Source organism: Condylura cristata, unplaced genomic scaffold (assembly GCF_000260355.1).
Source record: "Condylura cristata isolate star-nosed mole 26May11 unplaced genomic scaffold, ConCri1.0 scaffold00011, whole genome shotgun sequence".
NCBI classification, from domain to species: Eukaryota; Metazoa; Chordata; class Mammalia; order Eulipotyphla; family Talpidae; genus Condylura; species Condylura cristata.
In genome coordinates this window covers 54575075-54588247 of record NW_004567112.1, presented here as the reverse complement: position 1 = coordinate 54588247, position 13173 = coordinate 54575075, and the positions used below count along the sequence as shown (strand labels likewise).

Genomic DNA, 13173 nt, shown 5'->3' with positions numbered 1-13173 from the left:
CGGCAGACCTCTCCTGACCTACCCGTTGCTTCTGCTCCCCTCAGCAGTGTACTTTGTTGATCTGCCTGTTTTGCTCCCTACTCTCTCTCTGGTGAATCATCTCACCGCCCCTGCATCTCTGGCTTGGACCCCATTTCTGTATGCATACATAAATAAATCTTTGGAAAAAAAAATCCCAAGCCTACGAAATAAGTTAGTTTGTAATTATGTTACCCTACTTAAAGTGTGTTTTTCTTCCTATTTCTTTTTATTACATTATGACTTCTAATTACATGTGCTCTTTCCAAATTATTTTACTTATTCTTAGGGGGATCAGTTATTTGCAGGCCTCATCTCTTCTCCTTCACCTCTGGTTGATTTGCACAGCAACAGGCTTTATATTTTTACCTGAAAAATAAAATTTATTCCTCTCTCAAGGAGTCCCTACTCTTGGTCCTCTAAATCAAGTTAATGAATTGTCTGCCCCCTGACACCTAATCCCCGAGTAGAAGTTCATTGCTTTACTAAGGTGTCTACTGATGAATCTCATATCCTGGGGCTTGATAACAATGTGAAAGGCTGCACATTACCATCTATACTCATGCTTGCTCTCACACATAGAAACTGCTCATCTTTGATCATAAGATACAGAAACAGATGGCCTATCCTGGAGACCACTGGGCACTCAGATTTATTTGTTTGGAATTAATTATATTGTACAGAAATAGCAAAAATAAATAAACAAAATTCAATGAAACATCTAAAAACTGAAAACAAGTGCAGAGGCCTCTAAACAGCACGCACACTGTTTGCAGCACACTTTATTATTTGGTCAGAGTATTTGGGTACATGAGTAGGTACTGAGTTAACACCACTGTGATCTCTTTTGAGACAAAGCAACCCAAAAAGAAAACTTCAAAATGTGCAATAGCAATAAATATCAAACTTTCTGGTCTAAAATGTATAAATATAAAATATCAGTCACTTTCTGGAAGCATCTTAAGAAAATCCAGCAACCACATGTCCATCGGTAGGTGTCCGGTGGTAGTGGTGTCCTCTTCAGAACATATCACCTCAGATCCAGCACGATTAATTTTATGTCTTTTACCAACACATGTTTGCATATCTAGAGGGAAAAAAATGGCTTTTACATTATTCGGTTTAACATGATTATTTTTAGGGAAGGAGTAGAAATTTCTCATTTAGAGATGAGAAATATATATTATAAATATTTCCAATTAGGGCAAATTCAACAATGTTTATTCATTTTCCACTATGGAAATACTCAGAAATTGCCAAGCAATTTTCACTTCAAATGACTTCTAACTTCAAAATAAAATTTCTCTGAAGTTAAAGCAAGGTCAGAAAGAGCTAGTTAATTACATTTTAATTTCCTCTGGGCTATACAAAGCTAAACAAGTAGTATGATTATAGCTTTCATTTAAATTATGATACATTTCATAGACACATAGATGGTGGAAAGATAATTTGATGCATAATCATTTCTGCCATGGAAATACTGCTATTCCCTTGTAAATAAATTAATAGCAAGAAGAAATCAGAAGTATAAAGATTAAATTCCTGAGATAAGAAATCTGTAAACTAAGCAGTACAGTGTTTTATCTCTTACTGCTACTCTTTCTCTCCTTAAGAAGAAAAGTTGAAAAAATAAATGCCTACAAAGAGTAAGCAATGCTCTGTACTCACACTGAACAGTCGGGGGTCCCTGGTGTGTGGATGAAAGCCTTTCTTCTTACAAGCAGAAACCTCAAGCATGCCGGCATTGGTGAGTCTGAAGATGCCAGTGCTAAATTTGGGGTGAAAAAAGGCACACAAACTAAGGATCGCTTTGACTTCTTCACGCTGTATTTGAATAGCTCAGCATTCCTCAAATGGGATGGACATAGAAACCATAAGCTAGGAATTCCAGAGACATTTTACACCTATCTTGCCATGACCAGCTTGCAAGGACCTAAAAGGAAGGACAATGCTATTTCCAAGTGCCTGCAGGACTAGAAGGAGAAAGAGGCAGCTGAACTCTTGTCTGAGTTGCTTCTCCCAGAGGAAGGGAGGAAATTACAGGTGGAAGAGTTCTAATTTGCCTAAGCCTGTTAACAGTGTCTACCATAACAGCAGACATATATGGAGAGCTGGCTCCAGTTCCAAGCATTTTGTCAAGCCCTTGCTATTATCTCGTTTCGCCCTTACCCTAATCATTGGCGTCAGGCATCAGGATGAAGAAACTAAGGGTCACAGAGGTCAGGGATTCTGCCAGGCACACCACTGGTGTGGGGCCAAGATTCCCACATAAGATTTGCTGGCTCCTGTCCTGCTAATCACTCTACAAAATGTGTCCTTAACCTAGAAAGGTTTGGGAGGTAAAAAAGCTAAGGCTGGAAAATCCTACAGAAGGAAATATCACATTAAAGCTAAAATCTCGAATGGCAAACTCAAATAATGTTCAGTTTATCCACTTTAAGATTATGCTAATGAGCTAATGAGAGAAGGAAATAGCTATTCTACAGGCAGTACCTTTCAAAGCAAAAGGACTGGCCCCCAGCTGCAGGTATTTGAGAGCTGGCTGGCGCCACTTGGGCTCCCTCAGTAGTTACTACTCTTTTTTTTTTTCATAATATATATATATACATATATATGTATATGTGTATATATATACACATATACATATATATTGATAATGATGTAATACACACACAATTATATATATATACACACACGTGTATGTGTGTGTGTGTGTATTACATCATTATTCACTTTTGTTCCATGTTTGTTTTCTCTTCTCGGGTGTAGTCCTCCTAAAATTCCCACCACTAATTCACCCAGGCACAGAGGACTTACTATTCTTGGAGCTGTTATTCTAAACTTACTCATTATGCTTTGGCGAACAAACAATGGCAACTGCCTCTGGCAACATGAGCTGGTAGGAACAATGAGTGTGAAGATCCACACTGGATAAGAACACAGTTTGAGTGGGATGGGTCTGCAGGAAGAAGAGGACACACTTATTAGGTCACTGAGCGTTAGTCTAGGCCTGGCTACTCTCTGAGAAAACTCAGGTTTGCTTTTTCACCATCAGTCATCAAATAATGATTTTTAAAAACATCATCCTGACATAATTCTTTCCTGCATCTCAGGAAGAATTAGGACTTTCAGAAGAAGTTCCTGGGAAGGGTCATGTACTTTCTGTTTATTGGGAAGGACTGAATTTCATTTGCCAGAAGCTTGGAATAGACTCTCATTCATTGCTCACATTGGTCATCCAGAGGATATTTACATTATCATGTCCATTTTGTGTGTAAGCAACCTGATGCTCAGGGAATTAAATTTATCTGTGGTCACACAGCTGGGAGTGGAAACCCAGAGATGTGTACACACAAAATCACTGACACAAAAGAAAGATTCTACTACAAGTCTTACATGTTGCTGTTGCCCTTTGATCACCTCCCTGCAAACAGACCGTGAACTCCAAATTGTTGAGAATGTACTCATCTTGCAAAACTAGTGAATACACAGAAGCGATTATATATTCAAAGAAGCATATGACAGGTGTTTTACCAATATACAAACTTGTGTTTTTGAGAGATGATTCAGAAGTATATACCTGAGTATGAAAAATACATGTATCCAGATGAATGAGGTAAGTCGTAATTACCTTTGAAAAGGGAACATGACTCTTAATCATGAGACCAAGGTCCTTGGCTTGCATTGTTTGGGTCCTGAGTTCACTACTCACTAGCTGGGTGCAGCTGTGAAGGTTACTTCCTCAGACCCATTCTCTCAGTTGTAAAATAGGGATAATAGTCATTTCCTTCATGGGATGCTTATGAAAATTTGATGAGACAATTCACATAAAAGCTCCTAGAACAGTGCTTAGCACACAGACAGAAAGGACTGCTGTTATTGCTGCTATGCTAGGGTTGTAATATTAATTAAAAGTCACTGATCAGCAGAAATAGTTACATGTCTTTACACATACTGAAGGCCTGCTGAAGAAATCCAAGATTTAAAAATTCCTTTCCCCCTTGAACAGATGGTATCGCGTATGTGGGAAAATAATGAAACTAACAAAGAAACAGACAAAACTAAAACCAAACAAATCCTAGACATTTGACTGAAGAATTGGGGCTAGGACTTTCAGAAGAGGTTTATACAGTAATGTCTGTGGGGGAGGCAAAGTGGGAAGTGTGGTGCCTACCTGACATGCAAAAATCACCATTTGAAAGGAGATATTTTGAAGAAGAGGGAGAGGGAAACTGGAGGGGGAGGGAAATGAAAGGATGCAAACTTCTAGTTTAAGATAAAAGATGTGGTACATGTACACAATGGAATATTACTCAGCAATCAAAAAAGATAAATGCATGCCTTTTGCAGCAACATGGGTGGAGCTGGAAGGGATCATGCTGCTGAGAGAGTACATGAAAACAGTTCTTAATCACAGGGAAAAATGTTTTTCCTTTTGCTATAGCAACAGGGGAAAATGTTTTTCCTTGTGCTATAGCAATATGAGATGAGAGCTAAACCTACTTATTCAGTAATATGTCAATTATTCCTCAATAGTACTGGAGAAAATAAGTGTTTTCAGAAATTTTCCTTATCTGGCTGAGACCCAGCATAGGGAAAAAGAATATTAATAATCTAGTCAAAGCAATTGAGAGTGTGACTAGGCCTCATTAGATTACCAAAAATCATCAAAACAATTCACCTAATTTCTAAGTGTTTCTCTCACTTTTAATTTCAGTGGTAGAAAACAACTCAATATACCCCTCACCAAACCCAGATTTGACAGAGTTAGCTATGGTCTTAGCATGAAGAAAATGCTTTGAATATGATGACATTGTTACATTTGAAAAATTAAAAAATAAACTATTGAAATGAAACTACATTTTCTCAAGGAAAAAACAGCACAACACAGAAGCATAAACTGAGACTCAAGAGATCAAACATACGTGAATCCATCCCAGAGTGAGGAGACCGTGTTGATCCTGAACGCTGAATAATTCCTCTACGTTCTCCACGTCACAATAGTCGGGTCCCGCAGACTGCTTTGGCACGATGACATGGGTAATTGTAAATTCATTATGTGTCTAAAAAACAAGTAGCATAAAGAATAAGAAATATCTGATAGGAAACACGGAACCTGACCACAAAGTTCTTCTGCAGGAGTAGTAAGTGCCTCACCACTGATACCATCGCCTCCTGGCCCTGCCACAATTTAAAAGCAATTCAAGAGCCCCAAATTTGAAAATGTATTATGTGCCCACACTCTGGCTGTTGTCTGGAGCATGAAGCTCATTTTCACACTAGAGAATTGATCATAATTAGGAATCAGCATCCCAGGCTGGCTCATGTCTCACTTTTGCAAGGGAAACACCAGTATAAAATAATAGCAGGGGAGAGGGAGACTCTAGTCAAATGATTTTCTGTAGTTACTGTAAGATGTAAAGACATCTGTAGAACTTTATGATCTTGTTTGAAATTGTAGAAATTTATAATCTGTGTATTTTGCTTTGCACTTATGACTTACTTCTACTATTGGAGGAACACATTTGGTAGGACTTTTTTTTTTTTTTTTAAAGATTTATTTATTTAGGCCCTCCCTGGTGGCACAGCGGGTTAAAGCACAGCATTGAGAATCTAAAGCTGCTTCGCATGAGTTCGATTCCCGCCTGCCCCGGAGGTGACCACATGGCACGGCAGACCTCTCCTGACCCGCCCGCTGCTCCCCTCAGCAGTGTACTTCGTCGATCTGCCTGTTCTGTTCCCCACTCTGTCTCTGGTGAAGCCTCTCACTGCCCCTGAGCCTCTGGCCTGTACCCAAGTTCTGTATGCACAAATAAATCTCAAAAAAAAAAAAAAAAGATTTATTTATTCGTACAGAAACTGGGGTACAGACCAGAGATGCAGAGGGTGAGAGGATTCACCAGAGACAGAATGGGGTACAGAACAGGCTGAAGTACAATCCACGAAGTACACTGCTGAGGGGAGCAGCGGCCGGGCCAGGAGAGGTCTGCCTTGCCATGTGGATCTCCTCCGTGGCAGGCGGGGATCGAACTCATGCAGAAGTGGCTTAAGCTTCTTTGTGCTGTGCTTTAACCGGCTGCACCGCCAGGGACAGCCAGGTAGGACTTATTTTTACTATTGGTAGGAACTCAATCCCCAAAAGCTCCATAAGGAAGATTATGTTTTGGATTTGCAATTAGATAAAGAGAAAGGAAAAGCAGCCCTCAGGTCGACGATAAAAGTTGAAGGATTGTGAAGGGTGGTCAAATCCTCAGGTAGAAGATGCCTGTGCTGTGAGGTGCTGTCAGCCCTCCATGGCACCATTTCCCCTCTTGTCTTCCTTCAGCCTTAATTGCAACCCCACCCCCTGCCCATTTTAGCTAACTTTGTATATACTTCCAGCCCAGCATGTCCATCACTTCTCAAGGAAACCCTTCTTGATCCTTGCAGACAAGGTTAGTTTGCCAATTACACATTCCTATGACACCCCACATTTCCATTGAAAGCATCCAACCCGTTTATAATTAGTCAAGTTTGGGACTTCATAAACTTCTTATAAGCATCCTGTGGCAAGAGCTGTGGCTACTGTAGGCTAATGAATGCCAAGTGTAGCATAGTGTCTGGCTTATATAGGTAATCAGTGAAAGTTTCTCTGATGAAGGAACCAATCAATCAATCCAACTAAGTCCAACATAAGGTCTCGGGGAAAAGCAGCCACAGTCCACTGTCCCCTGAAGGTGGATCATTCTCCTGTGCTTGTCATCTGCACTTCCTCAGTCTTGGAGGAAAGTAAAGATGCAGCAGTAGAATACAGTAGGAGAACATGTATTGCGTAAAACATATTATTCAGTAGTCAGTTAAACAATAGTGCCTAATTTAAATATTTAGGGCTACAATATCCCTGCCTCAAAAAATACAAATTGATCCCCAAGAGCAACAGTAAAGGGCACATCCACAGAACACCATTCATTTCTGCTGAAAAAAGAACTTAAATACAGCTTCATTCAAGCTCCTATTTTGACATTGTCTTTCATATTTCTGATAAAATATTTCATGTTAAATGACCTGTACTGTAAGAGTTCAGTTAGTTGAAACTACTGCGTTGCTCTAAAGAATTCAACAAAATCTCAGTTCTGTTCCACATGTCTCTGAGAAAGGAAGGCAAGATGCTATCTTCACAGGTTAAAAAGCAGGCTTAATTCTACAAATGTATGTGAAACTAAAAATTGCAACAGGAATTTGATTTAGAAAACCTGGTTTTGGAAACTCCAAAACTTGTCATCCATCACTTTTCTAAACAAATACCACTTATGGTCTGATTAATGCTTCACAACAAGCTTTTGAAATTTTACAATACATTTTTTCTGATGATTATTTTATTAATAATGACAATAGCTTTATTAAATTAACCTATGTCAAGTTAATTTAATAATATTTATAACTTTTAGGATGTTTTCATTCTGCTCTGCTTAGCACAAGAAAGCCAGTGCTGTTGTAAGAATCCTAAAGAAAGGTGTGAAACGAAGACCATACCAGTTTTCCACAGAGTATTCCACAGGTTTCTATTCCTCTCACTGTATTAGACTCTGCAAGCAACAAAAATCGATGGGAAAGGTCTCTTGATAGAACCACACATCGCAGTCCTTCAACTACTAAATCTAAGAGACATATAGGAAGAAAAGGTTAAAAAACAAAACTTACTCCCAAACCCCCATTCTTCAAAGCTGTTTTTGGCAAGCAGCTACAGTTCAATATCAACATCAAATATGAAATTATCAGGTGGTCCACTTTTGATAAGCTATCCTAAAACACATAAAGGTAAATGCTGATGAGAAGGAATGTAAAATTATTCTTTGCATGTAAATTATTTTATGAATAGGTGAGAAGGTATAACCTTGTGTTCTAGGTCAACTATTTACATGTGTATAGGTGTTTTCTTTAGCACAAAGCAAATATACTGCAATATCCATAGGCTCAGATCCTATAAGATAAATATTCTTTTTTTTTTAAGATTTATTTATGCATATAGAACTGAGGTACAAACCAGAGGTATACGGGTGGTGAGAGGATTCACCAGAGATAATGTGGGGAACAGGGAAAGTAAGTACACTGCCAAGGGGAGCAGCAGGCAAGACAGGAGAAGTCTGCTGTGCCATGTGGGTCACCTCCTTGGCCAGGGGTTGAACTCGTACTGATGCAGCTATTGCTAGCTTCCTAGTGCTGCACTTTAACACACTATGCTACCAGGGAGGGCCCAGATAAATATTCTTTATGATATTACTTAAATCTTTATGATGTTGGTGATCACTAACTAAAGACAATATGTTTTCAGAAATAATTAACAATGAATGTAAAATGGCTCCTTATTTTTTAAAATCAATTAGAGCACAAGCCCCATCTAATAATGTCTGCAGGAAGAAGTCTCCATTTAATTTTGGAAATTTGCCAGCACTGATGTAGGGTACTAAAGCAGCACTAATTGTTGGCACAAACACATCATCCATTTGGAGGTTAACAGTCTATGTGTACAAGAATACCTCTGTGTATGGGCCAGAGTAGTGCTACACATTTCAATGTAAATTGCTCAGGAATGTTCTGGATGACCAATTTTCTCAACATCTTTTCTTTCTGGTATAACAGTTAACCTTTAAGATTTATGTGTTTCCTGACTAAAGTACATGAAAGAAAAAAAATGGATTTTTTTTCTCTTTTAAAATTTCTGTACCATGACAAAACAAAGTCTAGTGTTTTTTAGAGCATCTGCTCTATGGTATCTGACTTTCTAGGTTACAGAGAGTAAAGGACCTCTGGTGTTGGAAAACTGGCTATGTCATTCACACCACAAATGGACAATGAAATGAGATCTCCTAAATGTTATGGAAATAAAAGTCCATTAGAGGAGCTTCAGTGTCTTGCAGGGATGCATTTCATCACTTACTCTGAACAGCACTTAGCGTAGCAGCTGGCTTTAAGGCCCTGTTGACTGGAGGAGAGTGGCTGGCCAGATCTGTTGCATCACTTTTATTAGGTTGATCTCCAAGTATATTCAGCAAGGAATTGTTCTGGCGTGTGGAAAGGCAGGACAAAGCACTCTCGTCAATCTGCTCTGACTGCACCGGGGTTTCTTGGCTGGGTATGTGACCCCGGGCTAATTCTTGCTTCTTCAGTTGATCTTCAAAAAACAGAAACTGCTCTGATTCTAGCTGCTGTTGGCGCATCTGGGCGATCCGCTTCCTCTCAGCCTCTATCAGTCTCTGATGCTCCATTTTTTTGAGAATTTCAGCTTTATATTTGTTCTAAAAAATGTGATTGCCAGAATCAAAGGTTAGTTTCCCAGGCACAAATATTAAACTGGCATTAGATGCTTTTACTTTTCTCTCAGAGATATAGCTGGAGATGGAAACATGTCCCCCGGGAATCACAATGGAAACAGCACTGGAAAAATGCTAATGTGATGAAGGCAGAAGTTCTAAATTCACTCATTTTGATCAGAGATAGGCATGAAAATCAAGTCCCTTCTATTCCCCTATGCTTTTAAATAATAGAAAACCGAGGTCATGGCTCAACCAGACCAATCAGGTCATCTGGAAAAAACAACTTAGAAGCGATTCTATCACCCCAGACTGCACTGTTCAATAGGGTAGCCATTAGCCAAGTGCTTATTTATATTTAAATCAGTTAAAATGAAATAAAATTAGAAATTCAGTTCTGATGCTTGGTTATCTTAGCCATTAAAAGGAAACTAAGTTAGAAGAGAAGGAAGGTGGTTTAATTTGTCAACAAATTGAGGAAGGCAGCAGACTTGTGTCTGAAAGACCACTGTCTTGCCCTTTGGCAGAGGGCAGGGACCATGATCCAGAGTTTCAAGGGAGAAGAAGGGAATATGGGCAAGGTCAGCCTGTCCAGCCTCCAGAGCATCTGGAAGTCTTGGTTGAGGCCAGCTTACGCTTGCTATCACAGGTGTCAGTAATTCAGATGTGCTCTTCCTAACGATGCGCTTTTTCCTCAGAATATAAAAAAAAACAAAAACAAAGTTTGTTTAGCCTAGAGGGGAAAAGAAGGAAATGGGAGACAGAGACAAGCCCTTCACTGACGCATCGTTTTCTCAGTCATGCTCGCCACAGATTAAGCGCACACAAGCCACATGGCTGTGGCCTCCATAGCTACCATCACAGGAAGCCTCACACCGTGCTGCCCTGAAGCATTTGCGTTTAACTCTAGAACACATACTGTTGGGATTTTGTGGAGAAGAGGGATTCACTATGAAATAATTCTCAAAGGGAGGCCCAATCACCTCTATCATGAGTCAGGAGTTTGGTTAAAAAGCAGCATGGACGGGGCTGGAAGGGATTCTGCTCAGCAAAATAAACCAGAATGAAAAAGAAAAATATCGAGTGGTGTCACTTATAGGAGGAAGTAGAGAAAACAAAGAGAAACCAGAAAGAAAAGTAACTATAATAAAGTAAAAAAAATCAAAATCATCAGGCAACTATAGGTCAGAGACATTCTGTAGGGGAGGAGGAGGGGGAAGGATCAGAACAAGGGAGGGAAGAACACAAGGGACTACGGTGATGGTTCACTGGTGAAGTGGCGGTAGGAATTTCACTGGGAAATCATGCATTGTACAAAAATGAAGATGATGTACGAATATTTTTTTCACTTTTTGTACTAAAATAGTTTTTTTTAACACCATTTTTGTGCCTTTTTCCATCTCAATTGTAACGCCCATGGACTTCCCATCACCAAATCACTCATGACCATCACCATAGTCCCGTGCACTCCCCCCTCCATTTTTGATCCCATTCCCCACTCCACTCCTGTAAAATATCTCTGGTATATAGTTGTTTATTATTATTATTATTATTATTATTATTATTTTGCCCCCGATCCTTTATGCTCCTGCTATGAGTAAAACCATCTGGTATTTTTCTTTTTCTTTCTGGCTTATTTCACTAAGCATGATCCCTTCCACCTCCATCCATGTTGCGGCAAAAGGCATGACTTTATATTTTTGATTGCTGAGTAATATTCCATTGTGCATATGGATGTACTAAATATATATATCTATATATTTTTTTTAAGATTTACTTATTTGTGCATACAGAACTGGGGGTACAGGCCAGAGGCTCAGGGGCGGTGAGAGGCTTCACCAGAGACAGAGTGGGGAACAGAACAGGCAGATCACAGAAGTACACTGCTGAGGGGAGCAGCGGGCGGGTCAGGAGAGGTCTGCCATGCCATGTGGTCACCTCCGGGGCAGGCGGGGATAGAACTCATGCAGAAGTGGCTTTAGATTCTCAGTGCTGTGCTTTAACCCGCTGCACCACCAGGGAGGGCCAAATATATATATATTTTAAGTTTAAAAAGGCAAAAAGTGAAAGTAACATTATCAAAAAAAAAAAAGTTCACTTTTGTAACAAAAATATCCAGGCATTACTAGGTCAGAGAATAGAAATTTTTATTAAACTTCCCAATTGATTTTGAGGAAAACAAGACTTTTGAAGAGAGGTGGGTTGGGGACCCAGTTTTCAGCAGCACTGTGGTAAACACACAAGGCACCCCGGCTTGTCACAGGACATGTTTGCCTAGGGCAAAGCTTGAGTGGGACTTGAGAGTCTATACTTCTAGGTCCAAGATGATACTGGTGTTTCAACAGAAACAAGAGATGGTGTGTCTATTCAGCTCCTGCTGGCATAAATAAAGGTTGCCACTGTGTGCCCCTAGAGATGGCATCATGTCAAAAACTGGAACTGTGAACAGGTCACTGAAGGCAGATGGCACAGCAGCTGCTGAGGGCTGAGGTGGCCTCAGGGGGATGACCACATACATAACTGAATGGGAAGGGAGACCACACTGGGCCTTTCTCTCCCTAGCTACTCTTTTTCTTTTTTCTTTTCTTAAAGATTTATTTATTTATGCATATAGAACTGGGGTGCAGACCACAGGGGTGGGGAGACGGGGGTAGGGGCAGTAAGAGGATTAACCAGAGAGTGGGGAGCGGAACAGGCAGATGACAGAAATACACTGCTGAGGGGAGCAGAAGGAGAGACAGGAGAGGTCTGCTGCGCCATGTGGTCACCTCCTTGGCTGAGGTAGGACTGAGGCCGCAGCAATAATGCTGAGATTTAACCCCATCAGGGAGGCCCTCCCTAGCTATTCTTTGTCTGAGCCCCCCAGACAAGGTCATTTCTGTCTTTCAGAGTTCAAATCAAATAATCAATATTTACACTTTAGGTAAAACTTCTGATATTTCAATATCTTTTTTACCACTTAGCTAAAGCAAGTCTGACTTGTAGCTTATGTAAATGGAAAACAGAGTTTTCTAACCATGTTTAGAGTTAGTGAGACTGAACTTAAACAAGTCAGTAAAGGTGAAAACTTATAGAGCAAATAAACATACACGCATATAACCGAAGATAAAGAAAAACAATCTTTATCACATTGTCATCAACATTAAGAATTCATGTTTTGAACTTAAGAATCCTATAGACTGACTGATCAATTTTTATCTCTGAGACATTATAATTATTTCACTCTTCTTTTAATAACAGTCCAGAAACTCTCACCCTTTGGTGATACATTTGTCTCATCTGATTAGCTATTCTTCCACCTTAATGTAATATTAACTTGAAATACTTAAGAATCTAATTTACATTTTCAAGGCGGACATACTTAGGTACATCAGAAACCATCTACTGCTCTCCGTGCTTCCTATTGCTTTTGTTCATTGGCAAAGGACTGCCCAAGGACTCAAGGTTACACTGACAAGTGATAGAGATAGATATTCTCTATCTAAATAACTGCAGGAACTTTCTAAGCTATCACTTTATTAGATGCTGTAGGGAAATAAAAATACCACACCTTTGTTGCAAATGCTTCACCTGGATAGCAACATGAACTTTTTATTTTTTTTTTATGGCCAGATCTTTAATTTTTAATTTCAATGCATCTGACATTTGAAAAGCTCATCATATGAAAATGAAATCAAACAATATTTGCATAGAAAATAGTCATGAAATAAATATACCAGTTGAACTTACTTTGCTTTGCAAATATTCTTGGTATTCTATGTCATATTTCTTTAAAAGGTCCTTTTTCAGTTCATCTGTTCTTGGGAATGCAATCTCCTTCAGTTTCTTTTAAAAAAAATATATTTACATACTGGTTAGTGGGGTT

General features: G+C 39.4%; 1 protein-coding gene across 1 annotated transcript in view; it reads right to left on the bottom strand.

Moving 5' to 3' along the window:
* Positions 1-731: 731 nt before the first annotated feature.
* The window catches only part of STAMBPL1 (STAM binding protein-like 1), a 49023-nt gene continuing 36581 nt past the window's right edge, over positions 732-13173 (bottom strand). Inside the window, exons 5-11 of the mRNA XM_004680901.2 lie at positions 13038-13133; positions 8936-9293; positions 7531-7655; positions 4944-5081; positions 2865-2977; positions 1687-1786; positions 732-1105 (exon numbers count right to left, since the gene is read on the bottom strand). Of these exons, the coding sequence (XP_004680958.1) occupies positions 1049-1105; positions 1687-1786; positions 2865-2977; positions 4944-5081; positions 7531-7655; positions 8936-9293; positions 13038-13133 (987 nt within the window). The 3' untranslated portion in view covers positions 732-1048. The remainder of the gene's footprint in view (positions 1106-1686; positions 1787-2864; positions 2978-4943; positions 5082-7530; positions 7656-8935; positions 9294-13037; positions 13134-13173) is intronic.